The 20,721-nt window shown below is 42.3% G+C and overlaps 1 protein-coding gene across 3 annotated transcripts in view; it reads left to right on the forward strand.

Annotated features, from left to right (window-relative positions):
* The window catches only part of CREB5 (cAMP responsive element binding protein 5), a 353,305-nt gene extending 335,440 nt beyond the window's left edge, over positions 1-17,865 (forward strand). For 2 of the 3 annotated variants that reach the window (XM_078663497.1, XM_078663496.1), the window contains one exon: positions 8,724-17,865. In XM_078663497.1, coding sequence (XP_078519623.1) covers positions 8,724-8,887 — 164 coding nt within the window. In that variant the 3' untranslated portion in view covers positions 8,888-17,865. The remainder of the gene's footprint in view (positions 1-8,723) is intronic. The other variant, XM_078663498.1, reaches the window with a different exon arrangement.
* Positions 17,866-20,721: the final 2,856 nt, after the last annotated feature.

The raw sequence follows: 20,721 nt of genomic DNA on the forward strand, positions 1-20,721 counted from the left end.
TGTAATAATTAATAAAAATGTAGGTGCAGTCGTTTGTAAAATTTATTTGCATAATTTGATAGGTCGGGAGTTCTTTTAGTATTTTGATGGATAGACAGGGGAGAGTATTGGCGACATAAATCACAAGACCCCCCTTAGGCCTGCCCATGGTTCCCTGGACTGCTGGGGTGAAAAAGGTTTTGTATACCATTAAATGTTTTGGAATAGTAGACCATGTTTCCTGGAAACCCAGTACCTGATGTTCCCTTACTGTTTCAGACCATAACTCTAGCGTTATTTTGGAGGACAGTCCTGCAACATTCCAATACATTATGGAAAGGTTCAATTTGTTGGGGTCAGGGGATACGTGTGGGACGGGAAGTTCCTTAGGAAAACTCTCTGTCGAGATCAAAGGAGAGTTAGTAGTATCTCTCAAATCATTTAACTGGTGAGAGTTAAGATCTATACTATCCACAAGGATAACCGGAACTCTGGTCATCACTTCGTTAGTAGTGGTATGACAGGTATCTACAACAACAGACCTTGGAGTTTATATTAATAAGCGAAGTTTGTCTTACTTGACTTCCGGTTTTAGGTGGGGATGACTGAGATCTAGGGATTACTGGAGAAAGCATGATATGGATGTTCTTGCTCTTAGATTTTTGAGACCTTGACGGTCAATCCACCATCTCTAGGCAGTCAAAACGGTTTCTTATTGGAAAACCCTGCCAGCCCTCCAGTGGATGATAGGGTCTGCCTTGCCAGGGCTGCTTGTGCCATTCACTAGTTCTATTTCTATTTCCGTGACCGTAGCTATATCCCACCTGTTTCCATTGATCTTCTTGGGCGTGCTGCCAATTCAAGGTAGAGATATATTGATGAGTATTCAATGGTGGATAGAAGAAAGAAAGGTGTTGGGCATCTATTCCACCTTTTTTCTCCAATGAGGGCCAGGAACAAATGTGATCCACAGTAGATGGATCTCTGCAAGTTACTATAATGCAGTCTCCGTGGATCGACTTAGGTTCTCCACCTACCCATATTACTCTACGGACTGTGGAGATCCCTCCTGAGTGGTATGGTTCTAGTGGTCTGTTTATACTTAGCCACTGCATGACCTTGTTCTTGAGTGACCAGGCAGTTTCAGTCATACCTTCCGTTAGTTCAGGTACTCCTGTAAGAATGATTGTATATGGGGTAGCCTCTGGTGGGAGGTGCACTGGGCGCCTAACTCTTGGTGTCTTTTTTGGTGTCTTTTTAGATATCAGCTGGGGTGTGACCGTTGGTTTGGAGGGTATAGGTGTCGATTTATTTATAGTATGCTTTATGGTTACATTGCCTGCTGTTTTCCCCATTATTCCTATTTTTACCGGACCTGTGCTGGGCGTGTGTTGGGGCAACTCCATAGTGGTTTTAGGCTTTTGTACACTAGGCATTGAATCTTGCCGGTTTTGTGTTGGAACACTATGTTTTGGTTTTTGAGAGGGTGGAATGATCGGGACAGATTGTTTTGTTGCTATAGTTGGTTGTGGTTGAAGAGGTGCTTTTGTGGGGTGAGTAACGTTTCCTGTTCCTTGCTTAGCTGAATGTGAGTTTGTACTTGGATACGTGGCTGATAGGATTGCTAATTGAGCTTCCAAGTTCCTTATACTAATTTGTATAGGTTTCAGCTGCTGAGAAAGAAGGTCTTTAATTGAAGTTAGTATTTGGGATGTGGTTTTACATATTTTACAGGGGTCATCTATATCCTCAATAAGAATAGGAGGAAATAAGAAATTGTTATCTGTTGAAATAATTGTCGTTGGTTGTGCAAGTTGCGTTGATTGTTTGGATCGGTCCCTCCTGGATTCCCTCTCATATCCCGTAGGGATGACAGGAGCTACTGCATTATCAGAAGGATTCATGCTACCTTGTTTGGGAATGGCTCCTTCCCTTACTCCTCGAAGATGATTATCTATAGCTGATGCTGATCTTTCGAGTGTTTGACATGCTACTAGATCGGGGGTGGCCTCTAAGTCATCTGATGATAAAGAATCGGACTCAAATTGGGTTACTGATAAATCAACTGTGCATGGGACTGTATTGGTATCAGGAACAGTCTCAGGTAAGGGAAGGGATAAGGTAGGTAGGGTTTGTTGGATAGGGGATACGGCAGTTGCTAGGAGACCCAAGGACGAGCGTTTTGCTTTCATGAGGTCCAGAGACACTCTACGTTCGAGAAGAGAGATACTATGATCAATTACCTCATTTGTCTGTGAGATAAATTGGTCTATCGGTCCAGTGATTTGAGCTACAGCCAGGGCAGTTTTGGTTTTAGTTTTACTTCTGGTTCTACCAGGCATGGTGGACATATGGAAAACCCTGTGTGCTGTAAGATGGTAAGGTTAGCAATAGAAACCAAGGGGGGTGGCCCGGTCCGGTCTCTGCCGGGCACTAACGGGCAACAACGGGCCCGCCCTTGGCCCGGGCTTCGCCCGGGCTACGACCCGCGCGCGCCCCGCGATGCGCGTTACTGGGCTTACTTAAAAACTGTTTGAAAACGAGGAGGCGTGGCACTGGGAGGGGGCGCGGCTCACGCGGGAAGAGGACCCAGCTGTAGGTGGTGAATGCTGGTCCTCGCAGTCCCGGGGGCCGCGCCTCTCGCCTCCTCTGCGGCCACGAAGCTGGTCTTTTCCTCGCGCTTGAACCGAAAGGCAGGAGACAGTCTTTGCAGCTACTCCTGTAGCAAAGGGCAGAACTCACGGACAGAAGACCTCTAGACGAGCGGCCCCCGCGTAGCGGGGGCCGCGAGAGGTAAAGAATGATTCACTGGAGGCGTGGCCCTGGGAGGGGGCGCGGCTCACGCGGGAAGAGGACCCAGCTGTAGGTGGTGAATGCTGGTCCTCGCAGTCCCGGGGGCCGCGCCTCTCGCCTCCTCTGCGGCCACGAAGCTGGGCTTTTCCTCGCGCTTGAACCGATAGGCAGGAGACAGTCTTTGCAGCTACTCCTGTAGCAAAGGGCAGAACTCACGGACAGAAGACCTCTAGACGAGCGGCATCGCTTGCTCTATTGCTCACTAGTATTGTGACCACGTATAAAACTGGTGGTGTCGAATGTATCAGGAAGTTGTAAAGAATAAAGAGTGAGTGTGTGTGTTTTGGGTACTTCTGGGTGTGGGTGCTGGAAGAGTTAATTTGTGTGTAAGTTCCATCTCCCAAACGTCTTTTGGAAGCACTGGAAACCAGCATTTATTTTACTCTGTACAGGAATTAAGAAGGTTAGGCGAACCTCCCACTTTTTAAGAGCACTAAAACTAATTTTGGGAGAAAGTATGTTTCTAAAACGTATCTTTGCATGGAGAGAGCTTCCTCATTTCATGCAGGATTGGATGCGGACTTTAACTTGCTGAAAAACTAATGTGACACACCGCTATATCACAGCAAAAGCGCTATGAAGTTACCGAAGCACTGTATTAAACACTTCATGGCAGTGTGAGTTTAAAAGTGTATAAACTCACCTGTTGCGCGAGCGTTTGGGGACTGGGGTATTGCTAAGCACTAAGTTGTCTCTCAAACCTTGGTGCTGAGAGAGCGGGAGCGCAAAGCCGGCTCGCAGTGTGGTGGGCATTGCACCATAGTGAGTGGACCCGAAACCACTGGTGTTGGGAGTTTGTATCACATTGAAAAGTGAAGGGTGGCAGCATGTGCTCTCACCACGGAATATGCTTGTTTTATTTCCTGCTCAGCCCGTGCCATGTAAGAGGCGTTTCAGTGTCTGTTTAAGGACATTAATACCCGCTGTGTTGTGACATTAATCACTTGCTGTGTTGTTTGTTTGTTCAATGACATTAATCTCACGCTCGTTATTGCTTTTTGCAGAGTCCACAGTTACCACCAGTGCGGTTTGTGCTCTCACTGCTGGTCTGTTAAAGGGAGGGCTGGAGGCCGCTTGCAGCATTAGATACCAGAAGGGACTTCTGGCCCTCTGTCCCCACCTCACACCTGCCTACATAAACAGACTAGGTGTGCTATTCAGGCAGCCCAGTGGTCTGTTTCAGAATACTTTTGCTTTAAAATTCACCATTTGCCTATCCTTTTCCAATTTTCTCTTGAGAGGAGGACCCAACCTGTACCCACTTTTGTTAGCTTTGCTTGCTCACTTTGCTTGCGGCTTAAAAGTCATGCCCAACCTTTATGCCCCACTGCTTTCAAATGTCACCAGCCGCCACTGCGTAGGACTATGCGTTGCGCAAACTACGCGTTACGAGAAGTGCACATAGCACAGTGCAAAAGTGCGTAGCAGGCAATTTTTGCTTGCTCGCGGCCCTCAACGTCAAGTTGGTGACCGCGAGCGAGCAAAATAACATCCCTGCGAGACTCGTTCCTCCTTCGCGATCAGCAACATCAAGTTGCGATCGCAAGCGTGGAAAATAAACCTCCCAGCAAGATTCTCAACACGGGGAGGTCAGGATTCTCATTGCGAGTGGTCGCATATGCTCGCGACCGCTCGCGATGACAAACTACCAGTCCGCGTTGAGAAAGCTGCCGCTCGAGTACAAATCTACTTGAGCGGCAAAAAATGACTACTTGCATTGTGCATGATGCGGTTTGCAATGATTGCACAGTGCGGACAAGCATCCGGCACTGTGCAATCAGTGCGAACAGCATTTTGCACAGTGCACTACGCAGTTCGTGTAGCTACGTGTAGCTTGCGTAGTGCAAAGTGCACTTCGCATAGCTACGCGTACTATGCGAACTACGCCCAGGGTTAGTTAATATGCCTGTTGCAAAAAACAAGTACTGTGCAGATTACAAAGTACATAGAACATAACTAGGTCAGTGGGTTACTGCTTTTAAAAGAGACATCAATTTCTTACTTACAATGTATAAGTTAAATTTCTAATACACAGCTGTTAACTTTTGTCAAAGAACTGCATGCAGGCTGCACAGTATAGATTTTAGCAGAGATTAATATTGCAAAAAGGATTCATTTGGGTAGAAATCTATTCTCATTATTAAAGAGAACCCCCAACTATGGTTTTTCTTTTTAAATTCTGAGTTTATGCTTCTCTAGACCAAGCACTATTAAACTATACACCTACCAGTATTGCTGACATGGGACTTTTACACCTTGTAGTCCTCTGTTGTATGTAACATTTCCTATCTGTCTCTGTAATGTGTGTGAGATGCAAAATGTGCTGACATCCTACTCTGGTATGAGTGGCCCGATATATGCATCTGAGAGAGAGTGCTATATGTGCATCAGAGAGAGAGAGTGGTTATGGAGACTTTGGCATTGTTAAAGGCTGGTGGTGAGGAAATCTGTGGTGGAGGTAGCCAATGGGAGGGTGGGAGCCACCAAACATTGTCGCACAGGGTGCCACCAGTTCTAAAGCTGGCCCTGCACCTGGCAACCAGACTCAGCAAGCCATCAGGCCATCCGAAGAAATTTGGAGGCATGGTGCTATGTCATTTCACTAATAGGCCATAGGAATAACTAAAATATGATAGTGTTGTTCTTTAAGCTCCATTAAAAAATAGAAAAAAGACCAACAAAAACATGAACAACTTCATTCGTGACAATCAAATATACTCACACGCAAACACATCCATAAACATAAGCATCTTCATTTATTCTGCTTGGCATATGTTTGAAATCTTCCAGTGCTAAATTCAACTTTAATTCTCAGGATGTTGATAAAAAGAATGCTGTTGAATTGGCTACTAAAACCATTAAATTGAAATTAAATTTGTATTGTGTGACATATATCGGGTCATTATTAGTTTAACTATACAAATACACCTTTTTGCCTCGCACATTACATATTATTGAATGGTCATGCCATTGACCATGTCCACAAGGAAGACATTAGAGAGGAGCTGGATGCTGCCATAGTGGGCATAGAACTTAGTTGAGGGCTTTTGGAGGCCAATAGACAATCTGCGTTGCAGCTAGGGGTTTGGTCTAATAGTTGACTTTTGTTCCCTGAGCAATTTTGAGAGCCAGCTGAGCAGTGGCGCAGCAAAGGGGGGTCGGGAGGAGGGCGGTCCACCCTGGGCGGCATGAGTTTTGGGGGAGGATGCTCCCTCCCCCTCTCTTCAATGCAGCAGCGAGGCGGGAAAGGCGGAGACCTCAATGGGCAGCAACGTGGCTAGCTGCGTCACTGCAGCTGAGGTTGGCTAAGGATTAGCTAAGCATTTTGTAGGCTACTTGATGTCTAGCCTATGGTTGCCTGACATCCAGCTTGATATGATCCAAGTTGGCTGGGGGTCTATAACAACTGGAAGTTGGATCTGCCTGAGATGATGTGATTAGCACCTATGGGTCCCTCGGCATCAGAAGATGATCATTGATAAGTTGATGCCCTTTTAATGCCTGGCTGAATGAGACTCTGCGTAAATTAAGTGACACTCCCAGGCTATCTGATGGTTTTGAGGGCCAGTAGGCAAGTCTAAGCATCCAGATGCAAATAGAAGGGTCCAATAGATAAAAGAAAAGACTATGGAGCAACCAAAACCCCAGCATCAGGCCCCTACCTCAAGCCCATGAACAGGACTTGCCACCCTTTCTATACACTTTTGTGGGTAAAAGAACCCAAGATAGTCCTCTTCTGCCACCGACTCTCCAGCACACACTTCAGCGGATTGAAGGTTTGAAGGCTCCTTGGCAGAATGATGATCCCACAGTCCTGTATGAGCCCACGCAGTACATCTCACATAGCTTTCATTTGCCCAAACTAGACATGTTGTATCCATCAAATTTTAGTTGGGCTGCATGGTATGTCTTATGTTGCCTGTTTGATGTGGGTGTGTGTGACTTAACATATTTTAAAACCATACACTTGATCTTGCTTTCAATGCGTTTGCAATGATTTATAGTGCCCTAACTGAAGAGGCATTTTTCAAATCTCCTACCCTGGGAATGGGCCCAAATTTGAAAAAAAAATCGGCAATTAGGTGTTTCTTTGCTGATGGCTTTGTTATCAGGTGTCTCTTTGGAAATGCTTTTAATATATAGCGCAGAGTTGTGGTGGGGAAGATATTCCATTCTGTCTGCGGAATTGGTGGGATTTTGGTGACTCTGCGTTACTCTTGTAATGTGGTGTTCTGGCCAAATTCCTGCAATTGCCGGGTGGTGGAATTTTTTTTGCGCATGCGACAAACTCATAAGTTGGTGAGCACGAGCGAGGATCGATGTCCCTTAGCATGATTTTTGATTGCTAGGAGAACATCTGGTGAAATGTTTCCAATGCAGGCAGTCACAGCCAGTTGTGACTGTTCGTGGTCAGAAGGCTGCTCCATGAGTAGAACATTTCTTCGAGTGCCAGCAAAATCAACTTGAAGAGCTAGCTGTGCTTTCAGGCACACAAAGTGGTGCAGTTTGTGCTGAGTTTTCAGTGCGGAACATACTCCTGGTGCTAAATCACAGCTTGATCAGCGCAATGTGCCTATTTCCTCCCATTGACGGAACTCTGTGGAATCTTGTGGAGTTTTTAGGAACTCTGTGAAATTCCACTGAGTCAAATTCCGTGAGTTCCGCCAACTCGTAGTGCAAACCACGTGTGTAAGAACCTTGTCTAAAATTAGCCATGACTGAAGCAATTATGTTTTGTTACCTGGCTTCCAATTTAAATCCTTCAGCACTACGCGCTTGACAGTGAGGCTAATACAAGAGCCTACAAAAGTCCTTCTTATGTGAACATGATTGTACATTAGGCTTATGCATATACCTGATTTTGGGCTAGGATACCATGTCACATGTTTATATCAACACACTTAGAAAACATGGTTTGCTAGTTAGAGTGGTGAGCTCCCATAAACAGATGGGCTTTTTTTGCACTTAGGCCCTGATTACGATGTTGGTCAGAACATCTCCGACCACAGATCGGAGGCTTTCCAACCGACATTGTAGGTTTAAAGTCTGACCGCTGTATTATGATGATGGCAATCAGAGGTTGAACTAGCAGAGGAATTCGACCTGCTTCCGACAGTGAGTCAGAAAAACCTCATAATCCAATAAGGGCGGCGTTTCCGCCGTTGGGATTATGATGTTGGTTTCCGACGGCCAATCCATGTTGGCCTTTCTGACATGGATTGGCTCTCAGAAACTGACTTTGGGGGCTCTAGAAGGGCCCCTTCACCCTGGCCCTCCACATTTAGGCCTGGGGGGACCCTATGATGCCTCCCTAAACATCAGCCATATGGTCCAGGGATGATTGGAAACATTTTTCTATGGAAGCTTATGCTGCAGGCATTTTTCGCCCACCGCACAAGCTCCCATAGGAAAATGGATGTTTCCGACCTCACTGTGTGTGGTCACATCCAAATGATGCAGTCGGAACCGCCAAACTGAGGTCGGTTCCCAATCCGCAACGTCCTCCCAACATCGTTCTAAGGGCCAATGTGTTAGTAGATGTATGTGTTCAATTCCTTGCTCATTAGCAAAATGCTGAGCTGCAGCTTAATTTTTAAGAGAATTATTTTTTTCTGACTTTTTAAAGTTCCTATGTTTTAACTATGTTTTAACTTGTTCCAGCTTGGACTGCACTGAACCCAAACTGTAACTGCTCTTCATTACATAGATCATCATATGTGCAAAATGGCTACATTCTAGTTCTAAAATTTTTAATCAAATGGAACTTAAGCAAACTTGTCTAATGCCGTAGTGGCTGCATCCAGATTTTCAATTTAAGCACTGTCATGCACTAATTTTCTTCATTGAGACATACTGTAGATTTAATTTTCCCTGTGCATTTTTTTCACCAGGTCCTGAGAGCAGCCCTGCTGGAAGCCCTGTACCTACCTGTTCTCAACAGCAAGTCATCCAGCATAACACCATCACAACCTCCTCTTCTGTTAGCGACGTGGTGGGAAGCTCCACCCTCAGCCAGCTGGGCAGTCACAGAACGGACATGAATGCTATTCTTTAAAAGTGCTCACCAGGAACTGCCTTTGAGATAATGGTGGCCTAGTCAGCCCTTTACCAGGGACTTTTACACCAAGAACTCTTTCCTGGAAGACTCTCGAGCTCTTGAAAGACTTGGCTTTCGTTTTTTATAGTTATTAAGAAGGTCTTTTTTTACTTAGCTACAAAAAGGGAGTTATGCAATTAATATCATAGCAGCTTGGGAATCGCTTGTGGTGCTTTCTTTGATCTGGTACCAGTTTCTTGGTTGTAAATTGAACTGTTACTGTACATAGCTGTGGTTACATTCTCACCAGCCCCGACGGATGCCTTCAATATGGAGTTGTGTTGAACTGCAAGTTCAAATCTTTTGGGCATTTAAAGTATTAAATACGAATTCAGTGGGTCCTCGTCACTTAAAACAAGAGTATTCCCTCATCTGATGTGAACAGCCTATGTGTTATGGTTTCACCATGCCGGAATTTGAAAAAAACCATTTGTGTTGGCGAAGCATTCATCTGCCAGAACAAAGATGTGTTCAGTGTTACTTACCTTGGATGCAAGACAAGGTAAAAAATGGTGATATTGTGTTGCGATCACTTATGGTTTGTATTAGCTTCACAGCCCACATTGGATCCTGACCAGACATTTGCTAATGGTCTGATGACCTTTGACCTGGAGTGCTGGTCTATGGGTAAACGTACCATGTTACCACACTGATCTTGTGCTCTGAGTGGCTAATAGTGTCAGCCCAACCCAATTCACTTTCCTAGACATAGGTTCATTTGTGAAGCCCCATTTGATAGAGGGCACATAGCCTATTTTCCCATGTCTGAGGTTATTTAACTGTTAGACAACAATGATAAAAATACAACCAGACACTACAGAAAAAAAGCTAATTACAAACTTTGTGATGCTGCTCAAAGAGGAGTGTCAGCCTGACGTCACTGCATTAAAAATACATTTGTTCACGTTATTCCTTCTCAGTCACAGACGACTATTGTTTAATATCCAAATGACGTTTAAATCAAGTGTGGCCGCTTCACCACCATCTCCATTGCGAGACAGCGACTAGAACTCTGAAGCCGAAGATTACCTGATGTTTTGCTGCCTGCAGAAGTGCCTTGCAAACAAAATCACTGAAACATGTTGCTATGCAAATGTACCAAACCAAATGTTGCTTGTCACATCACTTTTAAATGTTATCAAGTTGTTGTTTTTTGTCTTTTAAGACAAGTATGTTTCACAGCAATGCAGCTGTCAAAGCAGCTCTATAAAACATTGGTCACTATTCATGTTACGTTTGTCAATTAATTGCCACCAGGTGGCTAAAAGCACTTTTGTCAGACTTAAGCTCTTTCGTCATGGAATAGGGGATATCAAAATTCTGTCAGTATTCCCAAAGAATTTCGCTGCGATCATTGAAGAGTTCTCCACTGTGCATTTATTTTCCGAATAATAACTAAAATGCAATGGATGCAAAGTACAAATATAGGTGTTTTTTTCTAGAAGATATTTTGTGGTCAGACATGAAACTGTGCTTTTCTCCTGGAAATTAAACAATTTAAATATTTTTTTTTACCTCAATATCTACAAAGGCCCAGATTTAACAATCTTTCACGCAACGCATTGCAAGAAGGGAACTTGCTGTGCGGCGTTGCGTGAAAGGGAGAGAGCAGAATTGAGCATAACTACTAAAGATATAGATGGTGCACTCTTGCTCTATGCTTGCTCTGGCGCTGTGTGTGCAGCCTAGCAGTAACACAGGCACCCTTGCGTCATGCTGCAAGGGTGCCCGCATTACGAACTGGAATGTTTTAGTGCCCGAAGGGACACCTTCCTGCACAAAAATAATTCTGAAAGACATTTTCCTCTTACTTTGTGCAAAATGCATGACACACAGAAAAACGAAGTAACAAGGAGATATCAAGATATTTCTCTTCCTTACGCCTGGGTCTGAGGGGCGCACCATTTGACACATTCAGGTTTACAAGTGTCTGTAAGTCTCGGAATGTGATCCGTGAGAGGATGCAGGGGAACGCCCATACTCCGTCCATGGAACGACTCCCTGGGACAAGGTAACGCATTGTAACCCAAGCCAGCGCAATGCGCTTTGGTGTGCACTTTTTTCTTTGTTTTTTAGAAAGCCACGCAAGCTGGTGCGAATCACCCCTTCCATGGCTTTTTAAATCCCAGTTAAGTGCTTGCGATGACTTGTGTCATGCAAGGACATCGCAAGTCCTCGGTTTGTCAGTCTTGAAATTAGCTCATTTGAGATCTCCAAATTAACTGCCCAAAAAGTTGGCACATTTTTATATGCAAAATGGTTCAGGGTTTCTATTTAGTCCAAAGGTTAATAGTCTGCGTTTTCCATGGAGACTTAAATGTGTCCATATAATGCAAATAGACAGACAGTGTGATAAAAGACCAAAGAGGAAAATCAAATTCGTTTTGACATTTCTTTTTTTTCTTTGACTTTTGAAGTTTGTTCCTCACTTTCAACTGAAGCTAAAAACATCAGTCACAAACAGCTTCTCTGGGCATGGGCACCACAGCACCTTGACAGACAGAGAGAGGCACTGAACATGCATGGTGTTATTCAAGCGTCTGTTTTTTATGCTAATTAGTCAATCCAGCCATATACGTTAGCCGATCGGCTTTCATATAATGGCCCGACTGTTAAGGCATAATTAGCAGTATCCTGTTTATAATATTGGGCTATATTTATAGCTGTTAGTGACGTTGAAGTAAGCTCAGCCGCTTCTCCGCGTTGACATGCATTGAAATTGCAAGAGGTCAGTGCTAGATCTAAAAACATCTTCTTCCTCTGCGCGAAGACAGGGAAGTTAAAGAAGCAATTTGCACATTCTCACATTCGCAAAGGGAACTGGCTTATGTGCTAAGTACTTTGCAATTATGTAATTTACGTAAACGTTGTGTAAAATCCTGAGTACCTAGTGTTTGTAGGAGGGGAAGGTCTGGGATTGTGGCAAATATTAAAATATCGCTGGATCCCACTGACAGAGGAAGGCAATTATCTATGCAGGGTGTGCAATCATTTGCACTTAGGCAGCCCAGTTTGGGACAAAACTGTGGCCAAGTGAGTGTGCAATGCTGACATGGTATAGAAATTTGCCCTGTCATCTTTCCGTACTTTGTACTCCACAGTTTGAGTAAAGCATAAGCAACAGAACTCCTAATTACATTCTTACCACTAAATTAGGGGTAAGCAATTGATGGTGTTAACATTCATGGGTTTTATGACCTGTACAGCTTAATACATTCCCTAGCTCATGTAGGGGTGGGTGGGAGCATGTGAGCACCAGCAGATCCCTGAGCCTAAAATTACATTGGTCATGTGTGCCAATGCCTACAAGAGCAGCAAGTACACAGTCCTTGTCGTTAAATGCAATGAGGGATGGCTAGCTAATACCAGAGCAGGAACCGTCCTCACATCCTGTTCCTCCCTTTGTGAATTGAAGCCAAAAGAAATGTACATGCACATTTATGAGGCACTTTATCCCACATGAATATGTAGGCATTTGTTTTTCGATTCCGTCTTAAAGTACATGTACAAAATGCACCCAAGTTGTATCAAAACCACAAAACCACAAAAAATTTATTTGGTAAGCAAACCTAAAGATATTGCGTAACTGTATGGAGAGTTGTTTCGAGTTTGCTGTCAAAATATCTCATTCAATATAGCTGCAACAATTATTTGTATGCAGCCTTGAAGCCAGTGGTTAGAACCCAGATGCGTTCAGATAGTGTCCCCCTTCTCTGGTTCTCGGTTTTACTAACAATGGTCTGCACACTCACAACTGTCATAAGCAGTGATGCAACGCTGCACTATTAAGACATCAAACAAGTAATTGTTAACGTTCTGCTGTGACCAGCTTTAGCCTTAATCACATTTATATGCAAATATCCCCATGAATAGTATTTTGTTGGTGTAACCAGTGGCATTCAAATGTTATTCCTGTGTTTTTAGTCTTCCTTTTAGTCTATCAACGGCCTGAAAAGTCTGATTCTTAAAAGGAACTGGAGTTCTTTATTAATACACAACGTTTAAACACATTGAAATTTGAATGCCAAAAGAATCAATACTTTTTGGCAAAGACAAGCTCCTCTTGAATTCCTCAGCTCTGATACTTTCTAATAATCAACACAAGAAAGAGATATCACCTATGTAGTTCACTCTTTCTAAAGAGCTTCCATGAAAAACATTTAGATTCATGGTTTTATTAGACGAAGCTTTATCTGTCCATTGATTGAACTAAAATTACATAAGCTGATAGTGTGGTCTGCAGATCTGAGACATTTATTTAATCCAGGTTATGATCTTCTTTCTAGGGGAAATAGGCCCTCTTTTTAGATTACATGTACACAGTCAACAATTTGTTAAACAATGGCAATGTGTATGTATAAACAAGGCTGTACACTAATGCAAACAAATACAACTGCCGCCAAACATAAACCAAACCAACTTGAAGCTATGGCACTGTGTGCAATAAATGAATCTCCCAATAAGGCCTTCACTCCAAGATGCTCTGTAATTATAGGTAGTGAGAGGTATCACACGTTTACAGTCCCGTACTGTGGAACACATAGTTAATCTGGAAATACTCGGTCCTTTATTGCATGTGTTTCCCTAATCTAGTTTTTTTAGCTGATATTTTCTACTTTCTTTAAGCAGGTGGAAAATGTCCAGGGAAAAGTGTTTATTTTCAACATGTGCAGCTCAGCATTGGATAAAACTTGGAATCAGGCAGAATGGTATTCTCCCTACAGAGATTCCACTCCACCTGATGGGTAATATGGGCAATAAGGTATCAAATATAGATGCAAGCACTGCCCCTGAAGGTGGCCCAACTGAAATGTTTTTCTCTTGTATCTATCATTAACATTTATAGATGTAACTAGAGGAGAGAAATAGATTATTGCTACTTGTTATACCAGCATTAAAATGTTCCATTCTGGCAAACGATGCAAGAAACATGGCATTGGTTTGATACTTTCCTAAACAATCAAAATGCTGATGTTTGTTTTGTTGATTCATTTGTTTTGTTCCAGAGTAGAGCATCATGTTAGAAGTGCACAGCCAGAAGTTGCTTGACTCTGCTGTTCTCTGCCTAAAACTCTGTGATATGTTAACTCCTCAAGCTGTATTTACTCAGAAAAGAATTTCTTTTGCAGTCAAAGGACATGCTTTCGATGAAGTGGTTAAATAGTCTGTACTATTATGAAGTCATGTTTTCATTTTTAACAAAATTATAATGTATCCTCTGAAATCCAATCCTGGCAGTCTCAAACTGATCCCAAAAACTAAAGTCAAGGTTTGAAAACACAGTGTAACAGGAACAAGACCTTTTCTGGAGGTTCAGGAAGGACATAAAATGGAGTGTCTTTCCGACTTATTGTAAAACTGGAATTAATACTACACTGACTAACAACATGTATTCAATTAGAAATATTTGTACAATCAAGCCTTTCTAGTATCTTCCTTTGTGATTTCAGATTGTATAACTTAAATTTACAGCTTTCTTATTATCTAAATTAACGTGTCACCAATGCAAAAATAATTCATAGCTTGTTGTCGAGCTGGGCATGTTAAGTAAGATGCACATCTGCAGGTTTTTTTCATCTAAGTGCAACCATTACACGTTAAAACCATGTCCTACATCAATTTGAGATCTCTAGTAGTCAATCACTATTCTTTTAAGTTAAATGAGTCTTTTAAGATTTATAAAAGTGAGTCTATAAAGATAAGTGTATTTTGGACCAAAATAAAAACTCAACAGGAATTCTTGTGAATGTATGAAACTTATATAGCGCAGGACTTACCCTGGGGCATCTCCGCGCTTGCTTAGGGAACCCGTCCTGGTATTCCCCTGTGAGAAACCCCGGCAGGGTATCCACAAGGTGAAAGCCAGGCATCCCGCCGCGAGGGGCCGATGTGGAGATTAAGCAAGCTATTGCCCAGAGTCGCAGAGTGTGACCCCGTGAGTCGAGTAGGCACCGGAGCGAGAATTGTCGAGACCGTGGAATTTTATGAGCCCGAGACCCGCCGAGGCGGGGAATCGAACCCTGGTCCACGGTCGATCTCAGATTCCGGGTCTGCCGCCTCTAACCACTGAGCCACAATTCTTCAAAGTTCAATTACATTTTCTAACATATTTATTAAAACAGTGATTTATTAACATTCACATTCCATCTACTACAGTATTCATATGTAGAATATTTGTAACTTCTGTTCTTAGTTTTGCAATAACATTTTTTAGTTCTTTATGCAAGAAAGCAAGGGTGACTTTGTATGTTTGTGCTAAAGTTTTAGGGTCTCTAACACCCAATATCCATCCAAGATGGAATTAATTGCTTAGGTCTATTATATAGAAATGCCTACATTTTATTTCAAGAAAAGCAGCATCTGCTTTTTGTATTATAACTGAATCATTATGGAACAAAAATTGTTTCCATTTCAATAGTTCTTTAATGACTTGTTTCATTTTTATTAACAAATCACAGGTAAGCAAAAGGGAAATGATGACTATAACTGGAAAACGATTCATTTTCTAGATCAATTACGATCAGTATCAATCTCAGTAGGTGAGAATTACATTCTCAATCCCTACAGTATATGTATTCTCACATAGAGAGTTGCACTAAGTTGCCTTATGTTTGTGCTCAATGCATTTCCTGCAAATTTTGGTAGCTTGAAGCCATTGAAACTTCAGACGAGATATATTTCATTATCTGTACAATAAGAAATTAACATTGGTAAAAACTGTGCCTAGTACAATGTAACTACATTTCGCAATTATCTTATACCTATTGTTTTTGTTATTTATATGTTTAAATTGCACTTCAATTGTCTAATTCTTGTAAAATCATTGTACACGGTACATATATGTATTCTGACTCTTTGGCACCTCTACAACTTGTCTCCTACAGTAGTCCAATATGAAGACTGAGAGGAAACACAAAAAAACTGAAATAAGTATTTGTTTGAGTTAGTGTAGCATCTGTTGAAGAACCATACTACAGTATTTATTCCAGTGGCATAATGATAATATATACGCCTTTTATTATACTTGGTACATGAGAGAGCATCTATGATGTACCACATTTTTCATCTTAAGAACCAAATTGTCCGATTGGTCAGTGGACTAACTGCAAAGTGCATCAAAATGCACTTTACATGTTATTACCAGCAGCTAATATGCCAACTGAAGACCATATTCCTATTGGATTTGAAGTCTAAGCCTTTAAGATATACTATTGCCTTCAGACTTAGAGACAGTGCCTCTTTTGTAAGACTGAAATGTATGGAAACATACAAAAAAGCAATACACGTTCTACTTATGTTGCTACTGTCATATACAGGATAACTTTGCAAACGGTCCTCAGCTACACATTAAATCTTGAGCTATAGTGTGTACTGTATTGTACTGCTACATACTGCCATCAGTACTTTAATGTAACTACCATGCAATAGTTCCATTGAAATTACCTCCCATCTTTTCTTAAGATAGCATTGCCTCAATCAGAGATATATTAAACACATTTGGACTACACTCACTCACCCAAGTCTAAACACACAGCTAAGATGTCAGCACCCATCTAAAGGCTGATAAGACTTTAAAGGCTAACCTTTTTGCAGTGACACTACCAGCCATCTGCCTTGTTATTTCACCCAAATTGGCCCCTCTAAAACTAATGCTGCCATGATGACACACGTGTTGAAGATAACAGTTAATGTTGCCATTGAAGACCATGATGTTTATCAAAGAGTGTTGTGACTTTTCAAGGAGGTAAAGAGAAATGAAATTGCAGAATCAGTTTTTGTCTTCCATGAGTATTTAGAACAAAAAGCAGGGGGCTATGGATAATGAATTAAATAATAATTGAGCTGAGCCAAAGAAACACTTTGCAAGTTTTTTTTCTGAAAATGTCAGTGGTTCTTTAAGTGTAACACCAAAAACCTTATTCACATAAAATCATTGTAAAAAATATACAACATCATGGAGAGCAACATATGATTTGCTAATATCCATCTTTATTTGTGAACTTATGCGATTTCTTTGAAATATTCCAAATTCTTATGTAAATCTTCTGCCGTCTTCCATTCCTAAATGCCTTTGTTGTGGGCTTTACAGGTAAATCCAAAATATCAGTGTTGTTCTGAAAAAAGTTCTGCAAGTTTGGGGTTGAGACAAACTGTTATCTGACCATGATGTATGTATACTGAAGAAACAGTTTTGTTAATAGGAAAAACCTTGTAATATCTGACATATCAAGAACATTAATTCATATGCTGTTACTACAAAATAAACACTATACAGGGAGTGAATAGAGGGCTAGACAAGTTTAAGAGAGTCATATTGTTTCCTGCAATACTGTATTATTTGTGCCTCATCTCACACATCTAGAATGCAAATGCAATTTCAAGTACTAGATTTATATTTGTAAAGCAGAGACCACCTTGTTGCTCATATAACCTGTTACTGATTATTAACAGCTCTTTTTAATTGAATGATTTATAAGCCATAGGCAACAAAGTTACTGCTGAATTTTGCTGTTACAGAATGTGGAGCTGAACAATAATGTATTCCCAAATGCAACCATGGCACTTTGTGGATTACATTTCGTATTAGGGAGGTAACAAAGGTGCTTCTGTTTTACATTTTGAGGTTGCGTTCATTGTACAGATGTTTTTTTTAAAATTCTGTAAAGTAACATTTTTCTTGGTGGGAGGAAAGATATTTTTTGGTACACACATGTAAATACTTGCTGCAGCATTTATTTTATTGAATTTGTTTTTGTTAAGCTTTTCTTGCATTGTGTAAACGTTTGGTTACAAATGAACAAGTTCATTGAGATTGTTATATTAGGTCAGGTTTTTACATCTCTATAATTAGAAGAGAATAAAGATTTTATGCATTTGTACAAATGTTAATATCACTGCAATTCCAGTATAATAAAGCACTCAAATGCAAAAAAAGAAAAAAATATGATGGAGTTGTTGTTATAACTTTTCAGAAATCAATTAATTTGTTTTGAGGTAACGGGTTTTTAGGAACCCGTTTGGTGCCAGGGGATAACACCCGAAGACCTCTGAGTTCTCCCTGTTCCGGACCACAGAAACACGGAGTCTTCTAGCCGAGTCAGAGATCAAGTTTTATTGATAGCTACCAAGTAACAGGTGTCCTAGAAGCACGACAAACACGGGTCATGTGTTCTCAGGAGACTGTTCGTTTTTACAGAACCAGCCTTCTCCTTATATACAAAAATAATAGCTGCAGGCAAGAATTCTTGAGTTTATGATATGGCTATACACATATTTCTACAATAATACAAAAGAGCGAAGTCATGTAGGCAAGCCCGTATTTTAGATGTCCAATTCGTGATAGATTACTCAGCCAAGCCCGGAACTCCCATCAGATATCGGTGAAACCCCAATAAAGGAAGGCACCTCCTAGTCATAAAACTGGCCATAAACAGGGAGCGTGGACAGGTGTGTATGTGTGTAGAAAACATGATCTGTGCGCGGTGAATGGTTTATGGTATGTTGTACATTGATGCTATCGGGTTTGGCCACTGGGCGAGGAGCTGCCTAAACAGGTTTGGCTGGAGGCAAGGGAGTCAGTTGGGACAGGTCAGGGGGAAGTCAGGGAAGGTGGACGTGTCCTTTTAGATCAAGCTCGACCTTTAATTGACTTATCATGAGGGCAAGACACAAGATGGATACCGTTTACAAAATGGAGTCTGGGGGTTGGGACGGAAACTACGATTCAGGGGTGTTAGCATGCCTCGATCATGACGCAAATACATAGGAATGATGTCCTAATCATTATCGGTTCGTCGACACCAAATTCGTCAGGGTACGTTGATGTTTCGGGACACGGATATCGGGCCTCGATACCGGGACAACAGTAGGGTCCAGAATTTCAGAACCACAGACCCTCCTTTTGCCCTCATATAAGGCAATGATTCATGTTAATCCGAGTCTAAATCTGTATGAAGGAATTCGTGGAGATGCTGCTGTAGCATCATTCTGTTGCTCAGTTCGTCCCTTGACACAGGCTTCCGTACACATGAGGTAGCACAGAGGCCACATAGTGCCGGAGCGCACTGTACACATAGGCAGAACATAAACAGAAGTGCTAAGATCATCCCAATGAAGATCAGTGTTTTCCATCCCCAGGTGGCGATCAGTCCCCAGAACCACCCTAGTAAGGACCAGTCCCCTTTTTCTACGTGAAGGGAACCAGATATCTCGTGTAACTTAGAGATGGCCTGGTACACTGTCGGTGCGTTATCAGGGATGAAAATGCAACAACTAGATTGGATCACTCTACACACACCACCACGATCGGCGAGTATGATATCTAGGGCAACTCGGTTCTGAAGGGTCATAAGTCGATCCGACTGAAGTTCGGTCGTCAAGTTGCCAAGAGCCCCGGCCGTTGTACTCACGGCGGATTCAACTATCCTCGATAACTGGCGAATATTCCTGCTGTTCACCATAGGCCCCCAAAATGGCAGAAAACCCTTTGCGAAGTCAGCGAATTCCTGACCCGCGGTGTCGTCTTTACTCACGACACCTCTAGCTGTCCTTGTCCGATGGTAATCTGCTCTGGCCGTGTAGGTGGGAGGCAGCAGAAATGCGATAAAGCATGTACCTGAGAAGTCAGGGGGCAACCAGGTGTGGGCTTGGTCATGGCAGACGAAATACGTGCCTTTGGCTGCTAATAGTATAGGGGAAGTTCGAGAAACGAATACATAGGTTTCCGTGCATATACTCTTTCCTAATTGTGCTTTGGGATCCCTGCCGATACCTTGTAAACATAAGTGACCTCGGTTGGGTACTATCCAAACTGGGCGGGATTTCTTTGCTGTCTGGCTCTTACTCAGGTAAACCCCATATTTAGTTACGTTCCAACGAATGTACGGAGTGAGTTCATCTTTGGGAATCGTAAGATAGGTGTCGAACTCTCTACTCATATTTCTTATCCCTGTTATTAGTGCCTTGTTACTGGAGTCACTTTCAGTAGAACGTGTCGGGTATGGTTCTAAGGCGAATAGGAATATGGTCTGGAAAGCCCACAGAGAACCATAATAGCTGAATGGCAGGATGAAGTATGGGATACCCTTATCAGTCGTGTGTGGCATGAGTCCACATATCCAACAGTTTGATGTGTTCATGATGGACTGGTGTTGGTGTAGGAGTTGAATGAATGAGTTATTTACAAATTCGAGTCTTCTGGCAGATTCGTGTTCAGGTAGAGGGTGAAAGTAGTGTGGAGAGATAGTAGGAGGAGGCTGTGGCCGGGTGTCATTTGAAAAGGTAACTTGGAATACGAATAGAGTATAGCCAGTCAAAAACATCGTTATGCTACACAACATTAAAATACATGTTATCAAAAACTTTCTTTTGGCCAGTACAGTGCATAGTTGTCTTTCAACGTTCGTGAGTGTGGTAGGTCTCTTTACCCTAGGAAACTCCATCCTCTAGTTGCTGCCCGCGGTGGTAGGTTGGTTCTGCCAGGGGGTGCGCTCTGTTCAGTCCGGGGTAACTCCCTTGGACCAACCAGAACCGTTGACCTAAACGTCCCCAGTTGCACTCCCCAGCCTTCAACCGCGACCCTAGCAGCAGAACCGGATGGCGGTTCGAAAATCAAAAATGAGCAAGTTTCCTGAGAGTGAGAGCTGAAAAATCAAAAATAATTCTTGGGGGAAGGGAAAATCACATTCGTTCGTTTTTATTTAGTCTCTTCGTTTAGATCTTAAATTGTACCGTCGTTTTCCTGGCACGGTGTGGTCTTCAAACAATGTCTCAGGTTCGGTAGTGTCCAACTG

The sequence above is a fragment of the Lissotriton helveticus genome, chromosome 10 (assembly GCF_964261635.1).
Source record: "Lissotriton helveticus chromosome 10, aLisHel1.1, whole genome shotgun sequence".
NCBI classification, from domain to species: Eukaryota; Metazoa; Chordata; class Amphibia; order Caudata; family Salamandridae; genus Lissotriton; species Lissotriton helveticus.